The sequence below is a fragment of the Plodia interpunctella genome, chromosome 20 (assembly GCF_027563975.2).
Source record: "Plodia interpunctella isolate USDA-ARS_2022_Savannah chromosome 20, ilPloInte3.2, whole genome shotgun sequence".
NCBI lineage: Eukaryota > Metazoa > Arthropoda > Insecta > Lepidoptera > Pyralidae > Plodia > Plodia interpunctella.
Genome location: NC_071313.1, coordinates 62,253 through 76,070, shown reverse-complemented (window position 1 = coordinate 76,070; position 13,818 = coordinate 62,253). Strand labels below are relative to the sequence as shown.

Here is a 13,818-nt window from a genome sequence, read left to right as displayed (position 1 = left end):
ATTAACATCTACGATCGGGGACCGTTGTATATTTGTTTATAACATCAAGTACTGCTGGAATGGAGGGGCTATATCTAGGCTTACCCCCTCGACCAATTACCATACGATGTTATCAATTAGCGCCACCTATAATAGGATACAGGTTTTTCGCAAATCCCACGGGAACAATAGCTTTTTCCGCGATGAAAGGTACCATAGAGAATCTCCATACTCTTTGGTGTTAGATTTAATTAATACCTATTAATTACTTCCATGATTAAAAGTGACTACTAGCGCCATCTAGTTTGTCAACTGATTTAATTTAAAACACGATTCATATTGACATGACAGTTTGTGTTTGGTAGAATGAAAATATTCAGTTGTCAGTGTTATTTATTTATTGTTTTGTTAATATTGCTTCGAGATTAAATCACTATAAAGTGGCTGTGTAGTCAGTGAGAGAACATGCTTGTGGTATTCTATTGTGGTCATGACTAGCTGCGTGATAAGAGTTCTGTGCTGTTCGTGGATCAGTAGACGTACCGCTACCGTACGGCTGTGTGCGAGACGGGGCACGGATTCTTGCCGCGGTGGGTAGGCCTGACGTATGGGCAATGACCCTGGATTTTTTGGTCGTGAGAACCTCTACATGCTAAGTAGTATTTGAGCGTTAATAATGGATGATACTAATCAGAGGTTATCCCAGTGATACCTTAGTACTTGTTCATTGGAAGCTTTGCGCATTATTTTAGAGAAATACCCTCAGTCTGACAGTTAGCTAAACATGATAATTTATGGTCTTCCTTCCTAATTAATTAAATCAAACTTATTTTCGCATTTATAATATTAGATGGGTTTGAGGCTATTTGGTAGTTATACGTTTAGAAAACGTTTTTTAAAAACTTTAATTTGTAGAATATGTATTAGGTTAGACTTGAGTATATGTATTTCAAAAATTAATGTACCTACTTGAGTAATTTTTTTGAATTGTTATTTTCTCATTATTTTCTAAGTATCACTGTATGAAACTGCTCAAGTTCAGAGAACTGTTTGTCGACAGCCCAAATTAGGTCTTTATTGAAAGGTCAATGTCATACATAAAATAATTATTTATTAAATATTAAAATAGTCCATTTATAAATTTTACAAGCTTATTACACATTCACTCACCAAATATGTAATGACATTGAGAATCATAATGCAACATGTCTCAATAGGTATTTACAAATCAGAACATTTAAAACAACGCTCTTATTAGAATACTAACACTGATAACCACTATTTAGTATCTGTATTTGGTGGAGTAGTCTTTGGGTGAGACGACCAGACCCCGACCCTTACGCGCGCCGCGGTACACGGTCTCTATGATGTCTATCATCTCCTGCTTATCCTCGAGCGGCCAGTTGATCTTGTTGTTGTTGCCGGTACCCAAATCTATCATGATGTGCTTGTTGCGGAAGAAGAACATCACTGTGCATGGGTCGTACAACTCGTACCTGTAAGTAGAAGCAAAACTTTAAATTAAAGTAAAATGATACAACTGAATTGTCATCAAAGGAAATGGGATTTTAAGAAGGGTTTACTCACATCTTATTAAAGTCTGGCACTTCTGTGATGTCTACAAGGTAGATAACAGCAAAATTCTTTACTTTTTCTGCAATGCTGTAGAGGACTTCATCCATTTTCATGCATGTGGGGTCCCAGTCATGGCCAAATCTAATAACCTGGAATGGAAATTAGAATATGTCATTATAACTGTCATTATGTTTCCTAAAAAAGAACAGGCTCTGCGTTATCTTAGACCTTAGTTATCGCAATCTTTATACTGTACTAGCTGCGCCTCGGGGCTTCGCTCTCGTGGGTATTTAAGATAAAAAGTACCCTGTGTTATTTCAGTTTATTTTCTACCCATGTACCAAATTTCATAACAATCGGTCCTGTAGATAATGCGTGAAGAGCTAACAAACTTATTTTCGCATTTATAATATTAGTTGTAAGAGTTTAAAAAATAGCCTATAGGCTAGTAGGTATACTCTAAAGATCTAGGTTACCTAAACCACAATATACCAAAGCAAACCTAACTTACCACGACACGGTCCTCTTCAGATAGTATAGCTTGGTCAACTTGCCAGCCATTGTGTAAATGTCCTAACATATAACTCATGGTGAACGCTTTGTTAAAATTCTATGGTGAGGAAAAAATGCAACGATTACCTACATAAAAAATAACAATATTTTCAGAGAAACAGAATAGAATTCATTCACGTAGTGAATTACATACTCTTTGCTTTGTTCATTAAATCGAAAAGAAATATTTTATCAGTCGAGACGGGACGTTCGATCGGATGCTCAATTGGATGCTCGGTACGGTACCTATTTACGATCCTATTTGACGACATTGACAGTCACTGTCAGTGTCAGTTGTTTGTCATAAAAATTTGTCAAAGGCAATACGATTGTTGAAGCATATATATATATAATGTTAACTTTTTAATTATGAAATACTTACAAGATCGCTTTTACGGAACGTAAGTAAAATCAATAATAAGAAATTTTATCTTATTGACAATTGAAGCAATTCAACTTTTAAAATTATTTCAAAGTAAACAATTAGGTACAATTTAGGAAATATCTCTTCTGCGAATCTGATCTTTAAAATAATAAGTGCGCCTATGTGAATGTGAAAGAAATAGGATAGAAAGAGATGGATGGAATGAAATATTGCCTATTATTTTTAGTGTCGATTCCATGGTTCTGTATGTTTTATTATTACCTACTTAGGTACTCATAAAAAAGTTTGATGTGAAATCTTTGTAGTTTGTTGTTTACGTTTTTCAATTAATGAAATAAATCATTATTGATGTTAATAATTTAAAAGAAAATCTTAAGTATCGCGATGTATGGTATGGTATACATGGTATACCTTTCACATACTTTATTTTATTTTTTTACTATTAGGTGCTGCATTTTAGAGTAATCTCGAAAAGCGGTTTTAGCAATGATGGTCTAACAATATACAGTGCGAAGAGTAAAAGAAAAAGTAGGCAAGTGGACCCTCGGCTCTGACGCGGCTGGGGAAGAAACACACCAATCTATGGTCCTTTCACATTTAGCGCGAGGAATTCTAAATAGGAACTAGGCGGACAGACATTTTGGAATCCTGGACTGCTGGAAGTAGTTACCTTTCATCAGTCGATTGAGAAACGCCGACGTGTTATGACGTGATATTTTATTTCAAATTGTCGTCGTGTCGAAACAGACTTTGTTTTTTGTTTGTTTTTTGTCACTAATTAGTAGTGTACGTAGTGTAGTAGTAGATTATGATGATGTTTGTTGGAACATGTGACGGTGACCTGTCAGCCGCTTGTCGTAGTGAGCGGCATACTCGGACATACCGGTCTACGCCGAATTACGAAGAAATGCGGAAAGAAACTCATTTGAACAGTGTTGGTCCCTATCATGCCAGATCGGCTTACCATTATTGTTTCTTACAATATTTTTTTTCTAATAATATATAAAAGTACATATATATGTATATATATATATATATATATATATATTCGAGTCGACTTATTAAAAATTGTGTAGTGTCAAGGTCGCATCGTCCACCGCTATAGGGGGTGCGCGCGCGCGCGCGGCTTCTTCAAAGGCGACATATTCAAGTGTTGTGATTTATTATTAAATCTAGGACGAATGTGTTGAAGATTAGTACCTATTGAAAGTGTTCAGTAAAAAGTGAGTAGTGTCAAGGTCGCATCGTCCGCCGATATAGGGGGAGCGCGCGAGCTCGCGCGCGCGGTTTCGTCATCAATGGCGTATTCAAAGGAAAATTAGATATGTTTTTGAAACATTTTGAGGCACAAGTTTGAATTGTACTAGGAGACTAGAACTTAAAAGGAGTTTTAACGGACGCTTTGCGGGTGGTGTCAAGTAGGACGGCAATACACCATGTATTGCTGTCCTTTTTGCGGTTTCTGCTATTCGAAATACCCTGGGCCCTGCGATTACCTCGTGAGTTTTCGGAAGGGGGATTAGCAACCGTAATGGGGTCGTCTGGATCTGTAAGAACATGCCGCGGCCGGCGGTGCCGGTAGCGACGGAAATTAGCTGTACTTATCCTATACTCGGGCGCGCGCCTGACTAGCGGATTTGGGTGGGTGGAGGAGCGTTCGAAGAAACGTTCCGAACACTCTTTAAAATAGCGGACCATCGAGGGAAGCTCTAGGTCTCTGTGTAAGTCTACATTGCGCGCGAACCAGGGGGCCTACTTTGGATGACTTGCAACTTGTACAAATGGGAGGGTGCCGCGTGTGCGAAAACTACACTGGCATAGGACATGACGGGGCGGATGCAGGTCTTGTAGAGCGTCAACTTATTTCTAAGTGACGTTCTAGGGTGCCTGATGATGGCGGAGGTGCACGTTCAACCCTTTGGCCCTTTTTATAGTTGAACAATGGCAGGGATAATGACGTAAATAGACACGTGCGTCTTTGTAGATGTGCGCGCCCTACTTTATCTGGAAACTAGTAAGTACAATATAATATTTTAAAGCCAACCAATGATCATCACCAAAATATCTTGTGTTAATAAAACAAAGGAAAGATAACGTCGTCGTAATCGTATCGTATCGTAGGTGTAAGGGTGTAACACGCAGGAGCACAATTTTACTAAACTTTTATTTGAAAGTGAAGAAGTTAGCCCACACGCCCAGGGTATTATGTGTTTCCATTTGTTTATGTTCATTGCGAGTCTCTAACTAAAATTGTATATGTGTATGGCCAACGCTTTACGACTGTTGTATTGACTGTAAAATTCATAAATTGGCAGCCAAAGTGACGTCAAACAATTCAAGTTCGTATAGTTCAGTGATTTTATTTTCTCCGAGTGTTTACAATCGGGCTATGGTCCGGCACGTAACAAAATATCGACAGTGCAGAAAGTTACTTCGACTCCGACTATCTTCACAAGATGTCATTAAATTTTAAGTAAGTACACAGACTGTTCAGTTGTCGTTAAAAATAATAAGCGTTGAGTTTTAATGTATAAAATGATAATAATTTAAAAAAATATAGTAAAAACTATGAATGACGACCGGGCGTAAAGGTGTAAAGATTCTACGAAGTTTGTAGTTCGTAGGCATAAACACGGTGAGGTATAATGATTTATCCAAACTATCTTTAATTTATTGGCGCGGTGTGCTCCAGCGCAGAACGCGGGGCGGGCGGCGAGGGGGGGCTGGCATAGCGCCATCGCGATCGCGGTCACACACCAAAACATACGGATTTCTCGGGAAAAAATATCGAGCACTTGCAGAGTCCGTCCACACCTCGCTCCGGTCATACAACTCATAAATTATCGTTTCGTATCAGCTTTTCCATTGCGGCACGTCACACAAGTGTTATGTTGGAAGACAAGACATGAAGTCTACTGTTGGAGCAGGAAATGAGTAGAAGCATACAGTGCACCTACATAATTACGAACAATCCTACTCAGCTGATCTCTAATCTGGATATCTGTTTTCATATCACAGACTACGTGTACTGACTTTAGTGCATGTTGCCATTAAATTAATCCCCGAATATGAAGAAGGAAACGAAAAAGTTTATGTGTATTACCAATGCCCCATAAGTGAATACTTTTATAACAAGTGAACTTTTTAGTGTTCTATTATTTTTATAACAAAGGTAAGAACAACATTTTTCCAATCAAGACTGTCGCATCTCATCTTACCTAACAAGAAGTTTCCTGTAAGTTTCTAGTATAATCATAGTATAATCATAGTATAATCATAGTATAATCATAGTATAATCATAGTATAATCTCTTTTTATTTGGTTCGAAAACTGGTTCAATTTCCAACATTTTTGAAACTTCAAATTTTTGCAACATTTCATAAAACGCGGCAGAATAAGTAAGTAGGTAAGTACATACCCAGCCAATATGTTTATGAAAATTTGTCGAAATAGTTACTGCCATTTCGGAGAAACCTAATTATTAGGATTTTTGCTTTGTGCACACAACAACTTGTTCGGTACACACAAATAACGAATGTTTTATCACCCAAATTCTTGCAAAATAATTTTAATTGGATTAGTTTAAAATGAATCCGGCGGCGGCCCGATCGATCCCATGTGCGCGCCTGATTTGATCTGATCGAGTGAGAACAAACGGCGCTCTCCTCTACATTTTCCGGGATCGCCTGGACTGAGAATAAGTATCAAGATTACAAACACGAGGCGCCCTTTCTGATAAAAAATTCTAATTTTACTTGCTAGTATTGCCAATGCCCGAATAGTAAGGTCTTATGCTAATAGCAATACATTATTATACCTATATTAGCTGCTGCCTGCTGCTCCGCTCAGTAAGTCTAACCTTGGATCGTAAATTGCCTATATCTTTTCCAAATTTCAGTAAAATCGGCTCAGTGGTTCATTTGTGAGAGGGTGGCGGACTTTCACATTTATTATATTATTAACTGTGGATATAGCCTAGCATTTCGTGCTTGTCTTGAAATCGCCTAAAATGCTAATATCATAAAGCGATGAAATAGACCCTTGATCACGAAAACCTTAAGATGTATAATTTTAATAGATAAAAATCTGAAAAAAAACATTCTTTCAAGTCATTTATACAAGGTAGTAATTACACAGTCTTGAAAAATAAAACCGATTTGATATTAAAATGTATAATTTCAGTAATTTTACCTGGAGCAGATGGAGACAGTGTACCCGGCGTCTGCGTCTGCGCTGGCGCGCGGGCGGCGGCTGCGGCGCGCCGACCCGCGCTCGCGCCACCGCACCACGCCCGTCACTTTCGCTGAGATCAAGGCAAGCGCGCGGCCTCGACCACATTCACTCTTGTAGCGCGAAGTTAATCACGCATGCTTCTTTTCATCACTATTATTGTATTTCTAACCAAAGACAATATGTTTCGCCTAGAGTACACATGTATTGGCTTTGTAGATCTGAATGCCTCAATTAATTAAAGTTCCTTTATATTAAATCATTTTATTTCTCTTCTATTTCTATCAGCTACATTTTAACGTCTTACAAATTTAAACCATTTTTCACAACAACAATGTCACTCTATGAGATAACCATAAACAATATAATATAATAGAATATAACCTTTAAATGTGGTGGCTGTCCACTAACTTACTTATACTCAACACTCTTCCTCAGACATCACATTTAAAATTCCTAACTTAACAACAAATTCTTTTAAACAAAACTTACTAACAGGCTTAGTAAAAATATCAGCTAATTGGTTATTAGTACTTATATATTCAACTTTAACAAAACCTTGCTCAACCTTTTGTTTTATAAAATTATATTTAATTTCTAAATGCTTCAGTTTTCTTTGATCATAAGTTTGAACAGATTTGATAGTGCTTTGATTATCTTCAAAAATTTTAAAATCCTTTACTTCAATATTTAAATCATTTAAAATCTTAATAACAAAACAAGACTCAACACAAGCTTCACAAAGTGCTACCAATTCTGCTTCCGTCGTACTTAAAGCTACTACAGATTGTTTTTTAGATTTCCATACAACAGTGTTACCAAAAATTAAAAACAAATAACCAGTAGTTGATTTCCTATCAACGTCTCTACCCCAATCTGCATCAGCAAAACCAACTAATGAAATATTATTACAATTCTTATAACATAAATTATAATATAAAGTTTGTTTAACATATCTCAAAATTCTTTTCAAAGCTTTCCACAAAGTCAAATTTGGTTTAGATTGATATCTGCTTAAATAGTTTACAGAGAACGTTAAATCTGGCCTAGAATTCACTGTTACATATAACAAAGAACCAATTAAAGATCTACATTTAGCTTCATAATTCATATCAATAGTTTCATCTTCAAATTTAAAATTTACATCCATAGGTGTATCAATCCCTTTACAATCACTCATCCCATGTATTTTAAGAATATTTTTTAAGTATCTTGTCTGATTAACTAAAATACAGTCATCTAGTCTCTTAATAGAAATTCCTAAATATGTCATGTCAGTATTACCTAGATCTTTCATTCTAAATTGTGTTGTCAAAAACGTCTTCACTTTTCCTATCTCTGTCTCCTGCTTCGCGAAAATTAAAAGATCGTCAACGTATAATAAAACATAAACATTATCTTTCATGTATAAACAATAATCATTTTCAGAACGTTGAAAGCCATAATCCAACATTGCTTCAGTAAATCTCTCATACCAATATTTCGGAGATTTTCTTAAACCATAAAGTGATTTTTCTAATTTGAAAACGTAATTGTCTTCTTTTCCAATATAATATCCTTTAGGTATTTTTAAATAAACTTCTTCATCAATTCGACCATAAAGAAAAGCTCCTTTTACATCCATTTGTTTAATCTTAAAATCTTTCTTTGCAGCAACTGCTAATAATGTTCTTAATGTTTGCATCTTCAATACAGGTGAATATAAATTATCCATATGTCCTGTTTGTTGATATCCCAAAACAACAAGTCGCGCTTTACATATCTCTGCATCACCTACTTTTTTCTTTGTAAATACCCATTTAGTATCTAAAAGTTTCATATCTCTCTTTCTTTCTACTTTCCTCCATGTTCCACTATCTTCAAGAACATTAAACTCTTCCTTAACTGCATTTCTCCATAACTCACTATCTTCTCTCTTATCTATTTCCTCAAATGTATGTGGCGTATCTTCTATTTGTCCAGTCATTAAAGCATACATTACTTCATTTTCATTTCCTTCAAAATCAGTAACATAATCTTGTTGCCACTTGGGTTTTCTAATTATTCTTTTCTCCCTTACAATTTGTTCTTTTTCAGAAATTTTCTTCGAATTATCATCTTTTTCTAATGTATCTTCCGCTTCATAAAATTCTTCATTATCATTTTCTTCATTATTATTTTCTTTGTTAACATCTTCTTCTTTTACCTCTCGGCACTCCAGTTCTACATTATTCTGTCTTTCTTTTCGTTCTTTTTCATCAAAAATTACATTTCTTCCTATCACCACTTTTTTAGTATCTTCATCGTAAAGTCTATAACCGTTTCTAGCATAACCTATCATTATCATTCTTTTTCCACAGTTATCAAGTTTATGTCTTAATTGAGATGGCACATGATTATAAGCAACACTTCCGAAAACTCTCATATTAATCACGTTTGGTTTTCTTCCTTCCCATAATTCACTTGGTGTACAATCTTTCCCTTTTGTTGGGCTTCTATTAGTTACATATGCAGAACACAAAATAGCATCCGCCCAAAATTCTTTATTCAATTGCGAATCTAATAAAAGTGTCCTAGTTTTTTCCACCAACGTTCTATTCATTCTTTCCGCCACTCCATTCATTTCAGGATTATATGGCACCGTGTACTGAACTTGAATTCCGTTATTTCTACAAAAATTATAAAATTCTCTAGTTACGTATTCTCTACCATTGTCAGATCTCAATTTTAATAAGTCACAGTTAAAATGTTTCGTAGCATAATAATAGTACTCTCTAAATATTTCAAAAGCTTCACTTTTCTGTTTCATAAGGTAAACCATAACAAAATGAGTGTAATCGTCAATAAACGTGATAAAATATCTATAACCTTCTCTACTAATTGGAGTAATAGGACCACAAACATCTGTGTGCACTAGCTCAAGTGGTCTTTTAGCTCTGTAACCTATCTTATTAAATGGTAATCTAGTCATTTTTCCTAACACACAAGTCTCACATAACATATTTTCGAGGTTTAAATTTTTTAAGTCACTCAATCCGTCAACCATATTATTTTTAGTTAAAACATTTAAATTATTCATACCTAAATGACCAAAACGCCTATGCCATAACAAACTATCCGAATTAGATAAAAAACAGTTATTACAATTTTTCTTACTGAATTCCATACAAATTTTATATAGAGAATTGTCAGAGTTTCCAATCATAATTAAAAACTTAGAAGAATCATAAACTCGAACTTTACCTCTTTCAAAAGTGACAGACAAATTACTTGACTCCATTTTTGACACTGACAATAAATTTTTTCTTAAATCAGGCACATAAAAAACATTTTTAATTGTACATGTAGTTGACTTTTTTCCAACATAACATTGAGTTTCTATGTTACCTATACCTACCGCTTGGAGAGAGATACCATTTTTGGCAGCTGAAATCAATTTTGGTTGTTTTAAATCTATATACTGAGAAAAGTAAATTTTATTATTAACTAAATGATCTGAGCATCCAGAATCTACAATAAATTCCACCCAGTCATCAGAATCTTCAGATCTTCCGAAAAATGCAACATTATCTTGATTACTACTATTACCATACATATAATATGAATTTCTTTGTTCTCTTCCTCGACCGTTAAATCTTCCTCGACAATTGAATCTTCCACGACCATTAAATCTTCCTTGACCATTAAAACTTCCTTGACTGTTATAATTTCCTTGACCGTCATATCTTCCTTGACTGTTATAATTTCCTCTACTATTGTAATTTCCTCGAACATATCCTCGATTATCATAACTTCCTCTATTATTATAATTACCTCTTCCTGCAAAATTATCTCTTACTCCTCTTTTTCCGCAATTAAAAGCACTCTGTCTATTCTCATTCTCCTGTGACGAATTCTTTCTCTTCTCTTCTTCTCCTAATAATCTATCCATTACCATATTTATTTTCAAATCTCCAATCGTTTCTAAAGCTGTTACTATTGGCTCATATGATTTTGGCATCGACAATAATATATAATTTACCTGTTCTTCTTCCGAAATTCCTCCTCCTGCCTCTTTTAATGAAGTACAAATTTCTTGTATTTTTGTAAAATGATGTTTTAAAGGCTCTGTTTCTATATATTTAATTTCATTTAATTGTCTTCGTAAAAATAGTTTACTTCTTGTACTTTTTTCTTTAAAATTTTGTTCTAAATTTCTAAACATTTGGTAGGCCGAATCTTTTCTTACATATTCTAAATGGCTATCCGCTACAGCTGCTATTATTAGAGCTTGGGCTCGTGCCTCTAGATTTTTTTGTGTAGCTATTTCTTTTTTATAAAACTCCTCATTTTCTATCGCTTCAATACAGTTATTTTCACGTAAAATACTTTTGATTCGGAAGGCCCACGTGTTAAAAGATTCTCCGGAAAATTGCACCACATTATATTTTAAAATATTACATTCTTTGTTTGCCGACATCTTGTGTAATTTTTCTAAAATTCAAATAAATTTATTACATACTATACCGTACGCATCTGACGCAGTGGAAGCGTGCTATTGGCTTTGTAGATCTGAATGCCTCAATTAATTAAAGTTCCTTTATATTAAATCATTTTATTTCTCTTCTATTTCTATCAGCTACATTTTAACGTCTTACAAATTTAAACCATTTTTCACAACAACAATGTCACTCTATGAGATAACCATAAACAATATAATATAATAGAATATAACCTTTAAATGTGGTGGCTGTCCACTAACTTACTTATACTCAACAACATGGAATCAAGATCACGAGCCAAGGGTAGAGTACAAATAGCACCCAATCGTAGTTCCATTCAAACTTTGTACCTATTTAATTTTTCTTCATTTCATGTTGATAATGTCATTTCATGAACAGTGTAGGTCAGGCACAATACATTTACGAAGAAGAGGATATATCCAGTCAGATTGCTGGCATAGCTGCATGAACATATCAGAAAAACCTGAATACATTTTAGAGTTTTTTAAAAGTTAGTTTTTACTTCCGCTTTTTTCTGAAATGATCAGTTCAGTAATAGCTAACAACGATAACAATATGTTACCTACGCGCTTGGGGTTATAGGGATAGGATAGAATCGTGCCGCATGGCGTGAGGAGACGTCCATATCTTTGCGGCTATGGTCGGCTAATGCCGAATGATAACTTCCAGTCATTCTCATCTTGCGAAAATCGGAAAAAGCGTACGGATAAGTTACATTATTTTGCTTAGGTGTTACGTAGCGATATAAATATAAATTTGCCTTATTTCAGGAAGTAGACGAAGACAACGAGGATGCGTTAGCAAATGCAGCAGTAAGCGAGGAGCGGCGCCGACGGCCCGACTTGCTTGACGAGCCGCTCGGGCGGCAGTTCGCGGAGTTCCGCGCGCGCCGAGCGCGCCGAGCGCGGCGCGACGAGCTGCGCGAGCGAGACGTGGAGGAGTCGCCGCCGCTGTCGGCATCGGCTCGCGCTGGCAGCGAACCTTCTGCGCTACATCACACGCTAGAGGACATTCGACCACATGACACTTGATTCCCCTCGTGTTGAAGGCTATAGGCCCGGACGTTGATGGTTTTGATTCGTATCGCTCGACAACCATGATCATTAGTTGAAGAGTATTTTGCAAATATTTGTATTTTGTAAGCGAAGTCTGTAAACAAAATATAAATATGCTAGGACCAACGAACTATTATAATTAATACGTAACAATTCGTTAATAAGTCCTTTTTTTACTTTGCTCCGACCTGGTCGGCTCTTTGACGGCTATAGTGGCAGGTGAATTAATTTTCGCGACTTCGTATAAGCAAAAAGTCTTGCGACCCGCTTGATGGGAAGAGGTCATCGCAGCCTATGGACGGAGTTCTAACTTTTAGTAAAAAAACATTATTTTGTACCAAAGATTACAGTGCACTACTTCATTCTTGTTTGCATTTTTAAACATTGTATCCCTTATTTTACGATGATTTTAATCTCGTTAAAAACTTAAGGTGATATGGAATCCAAGTTCAATATTAAGAACTCCCGTTCGTTGTAGACGTCTTCGAAGAATAAAATAATAATTTCTTTAGCTTCCTTTCAGTTTTCAGTATTTCTGGCTAGATTGGCTAGGCTAGACAGCGATCTAAGAAAACACAAGTTTGGCAATCTCATTTATTGCGTTGTACAATAAATTAAATAAATAACACTCTCGGTCACGCGTCACTCGGACTTCAATAAATAGGTTTCCTGTACACATTGCACATTTATAAAGTCTAACGTAAGTCATAGTCATAACAAACAATAAATCTGAAACAATAATATTTATTAAATACGTTTATGGCAGAGGGAGCGACCGCTTTTATGATAAGTTGTAGGTACATACATTTAAATTTCATTTAATTAACTATGCTTTACTAAAGCCACTATTGCGTTGTATTGTGTACAGTTTGAGTCCAGTTCTTTGAAATACAAAGGCACCTTTATATAAGTCACTGCAAGTAATATATAAGACTTAGTAAGAGATTTATTTGACCTATTCTATTTTCTAATTCTTCGATTCTTCTTGTAAGGTATACGTTTCTTTTTTATGGAGAATATTCCTTCTGATAGTTAAGTAGGTACATGTTTAACAGTATAGTATATTACAAAAGATTGTTGACAATATTGTGTAATTTGAAATCAGCAGTGTAACTTTTTTATTTTGACGTTTTGTCAGCAAGGATATCAATGGAAATTTTGTCTCTGCCAACTTCCTCGGGACACATGAGTTGAACTGAGCATTATATTTTGTTAATTGAATAATAAGGGTTTAGTCGTCGCATTATCCCTCTACCTAGGTATTTTTATTTACAAATTCTATCTTAACTTCTAGGGTTAACAATCGTTAATTTTGCAATGTAAATACCTACATCGAGCACATTCGACTTCGAAGGCTTGCGCTAAAATTGTAACAATTGTTTTCGAAAATATAAAATATCACTTAGAAATACGTACGTACACAGTACGTTCGGCACCTATGTATAAATAATTATTTATAAATATAGCTATATTCAGTAATTATCAATGTTTTATAAAATAACCTTATATCAAAAATTTTCTAAATAAATATTTTGTTACATTAATACTTGACTTTGTATTT

At 35.2% G+C, this 13,818-nt stretch overlaps 2 protein-coding genes across 7 annotated transcripts; one reads left to right on the top strand and one right to left on the bottom strand.

Moving 5' to 3' along the window:
- The first annotated feature begins 347 nt into the window (after window positions 1–347).
- LOC128678569 (uncharacterized) lies at window positions 348–13,801 on the top strand. 6 transcript variants are annotated; one of them, XM_053760174.1, is made up of 3 exons: window positions 348–569; window positions 6,674–6,805; window positions 11,973–13,801. In XM_053760174.1, exons 2-3 carry the CDS (start codon window positions 6,692–6,694, stop codon window positions 12,231–12,233), a joined length of 375 nt encoding a protein of 124 aa, XP_053616149.1. In that variant the 5' UTR covers window positions 348–569; window positions 6,674–6,691; the 3' UTR covers window positions 12,234–13,801. The 6 variants fall into 6 exon arrangements, with proteins under 6 accessions (XP_053616149.1, XP_053616147.1, XP_053616148.1 ...); XM_053760172.1 differs by lacking the exon at window positions 348–569 and adding an exon at window positions 597–614; XM_053760173.2 differs by lacking the exon at window positions 348–569 and adding an exon at window positions 3,567–4,505.
- Dim1 lies at window positions 1,071–2,355 on the bottom strand. Its single transcript, XM_053760168.2, has 3 exons — window positions 2,066–2,355; window positions 1,567–1,703; window positions 1,071–1,475 (listed from the first exon to the last, which is right to left on the bottom strand). Exons 1-3 carry the CDS (start codon window positions 2,141–2,143, stop codon window positions 1,262–1,264), a joined length of 429 nt encoding a protein of 142 aa, XP_053616143.1. The 5' UTR covers window positions 2,144–2,355; the 3' UTR covers window positions 1,071–1,261.
- Window positions 13,802–13,818: the final 17 nt, after the last annotated feature.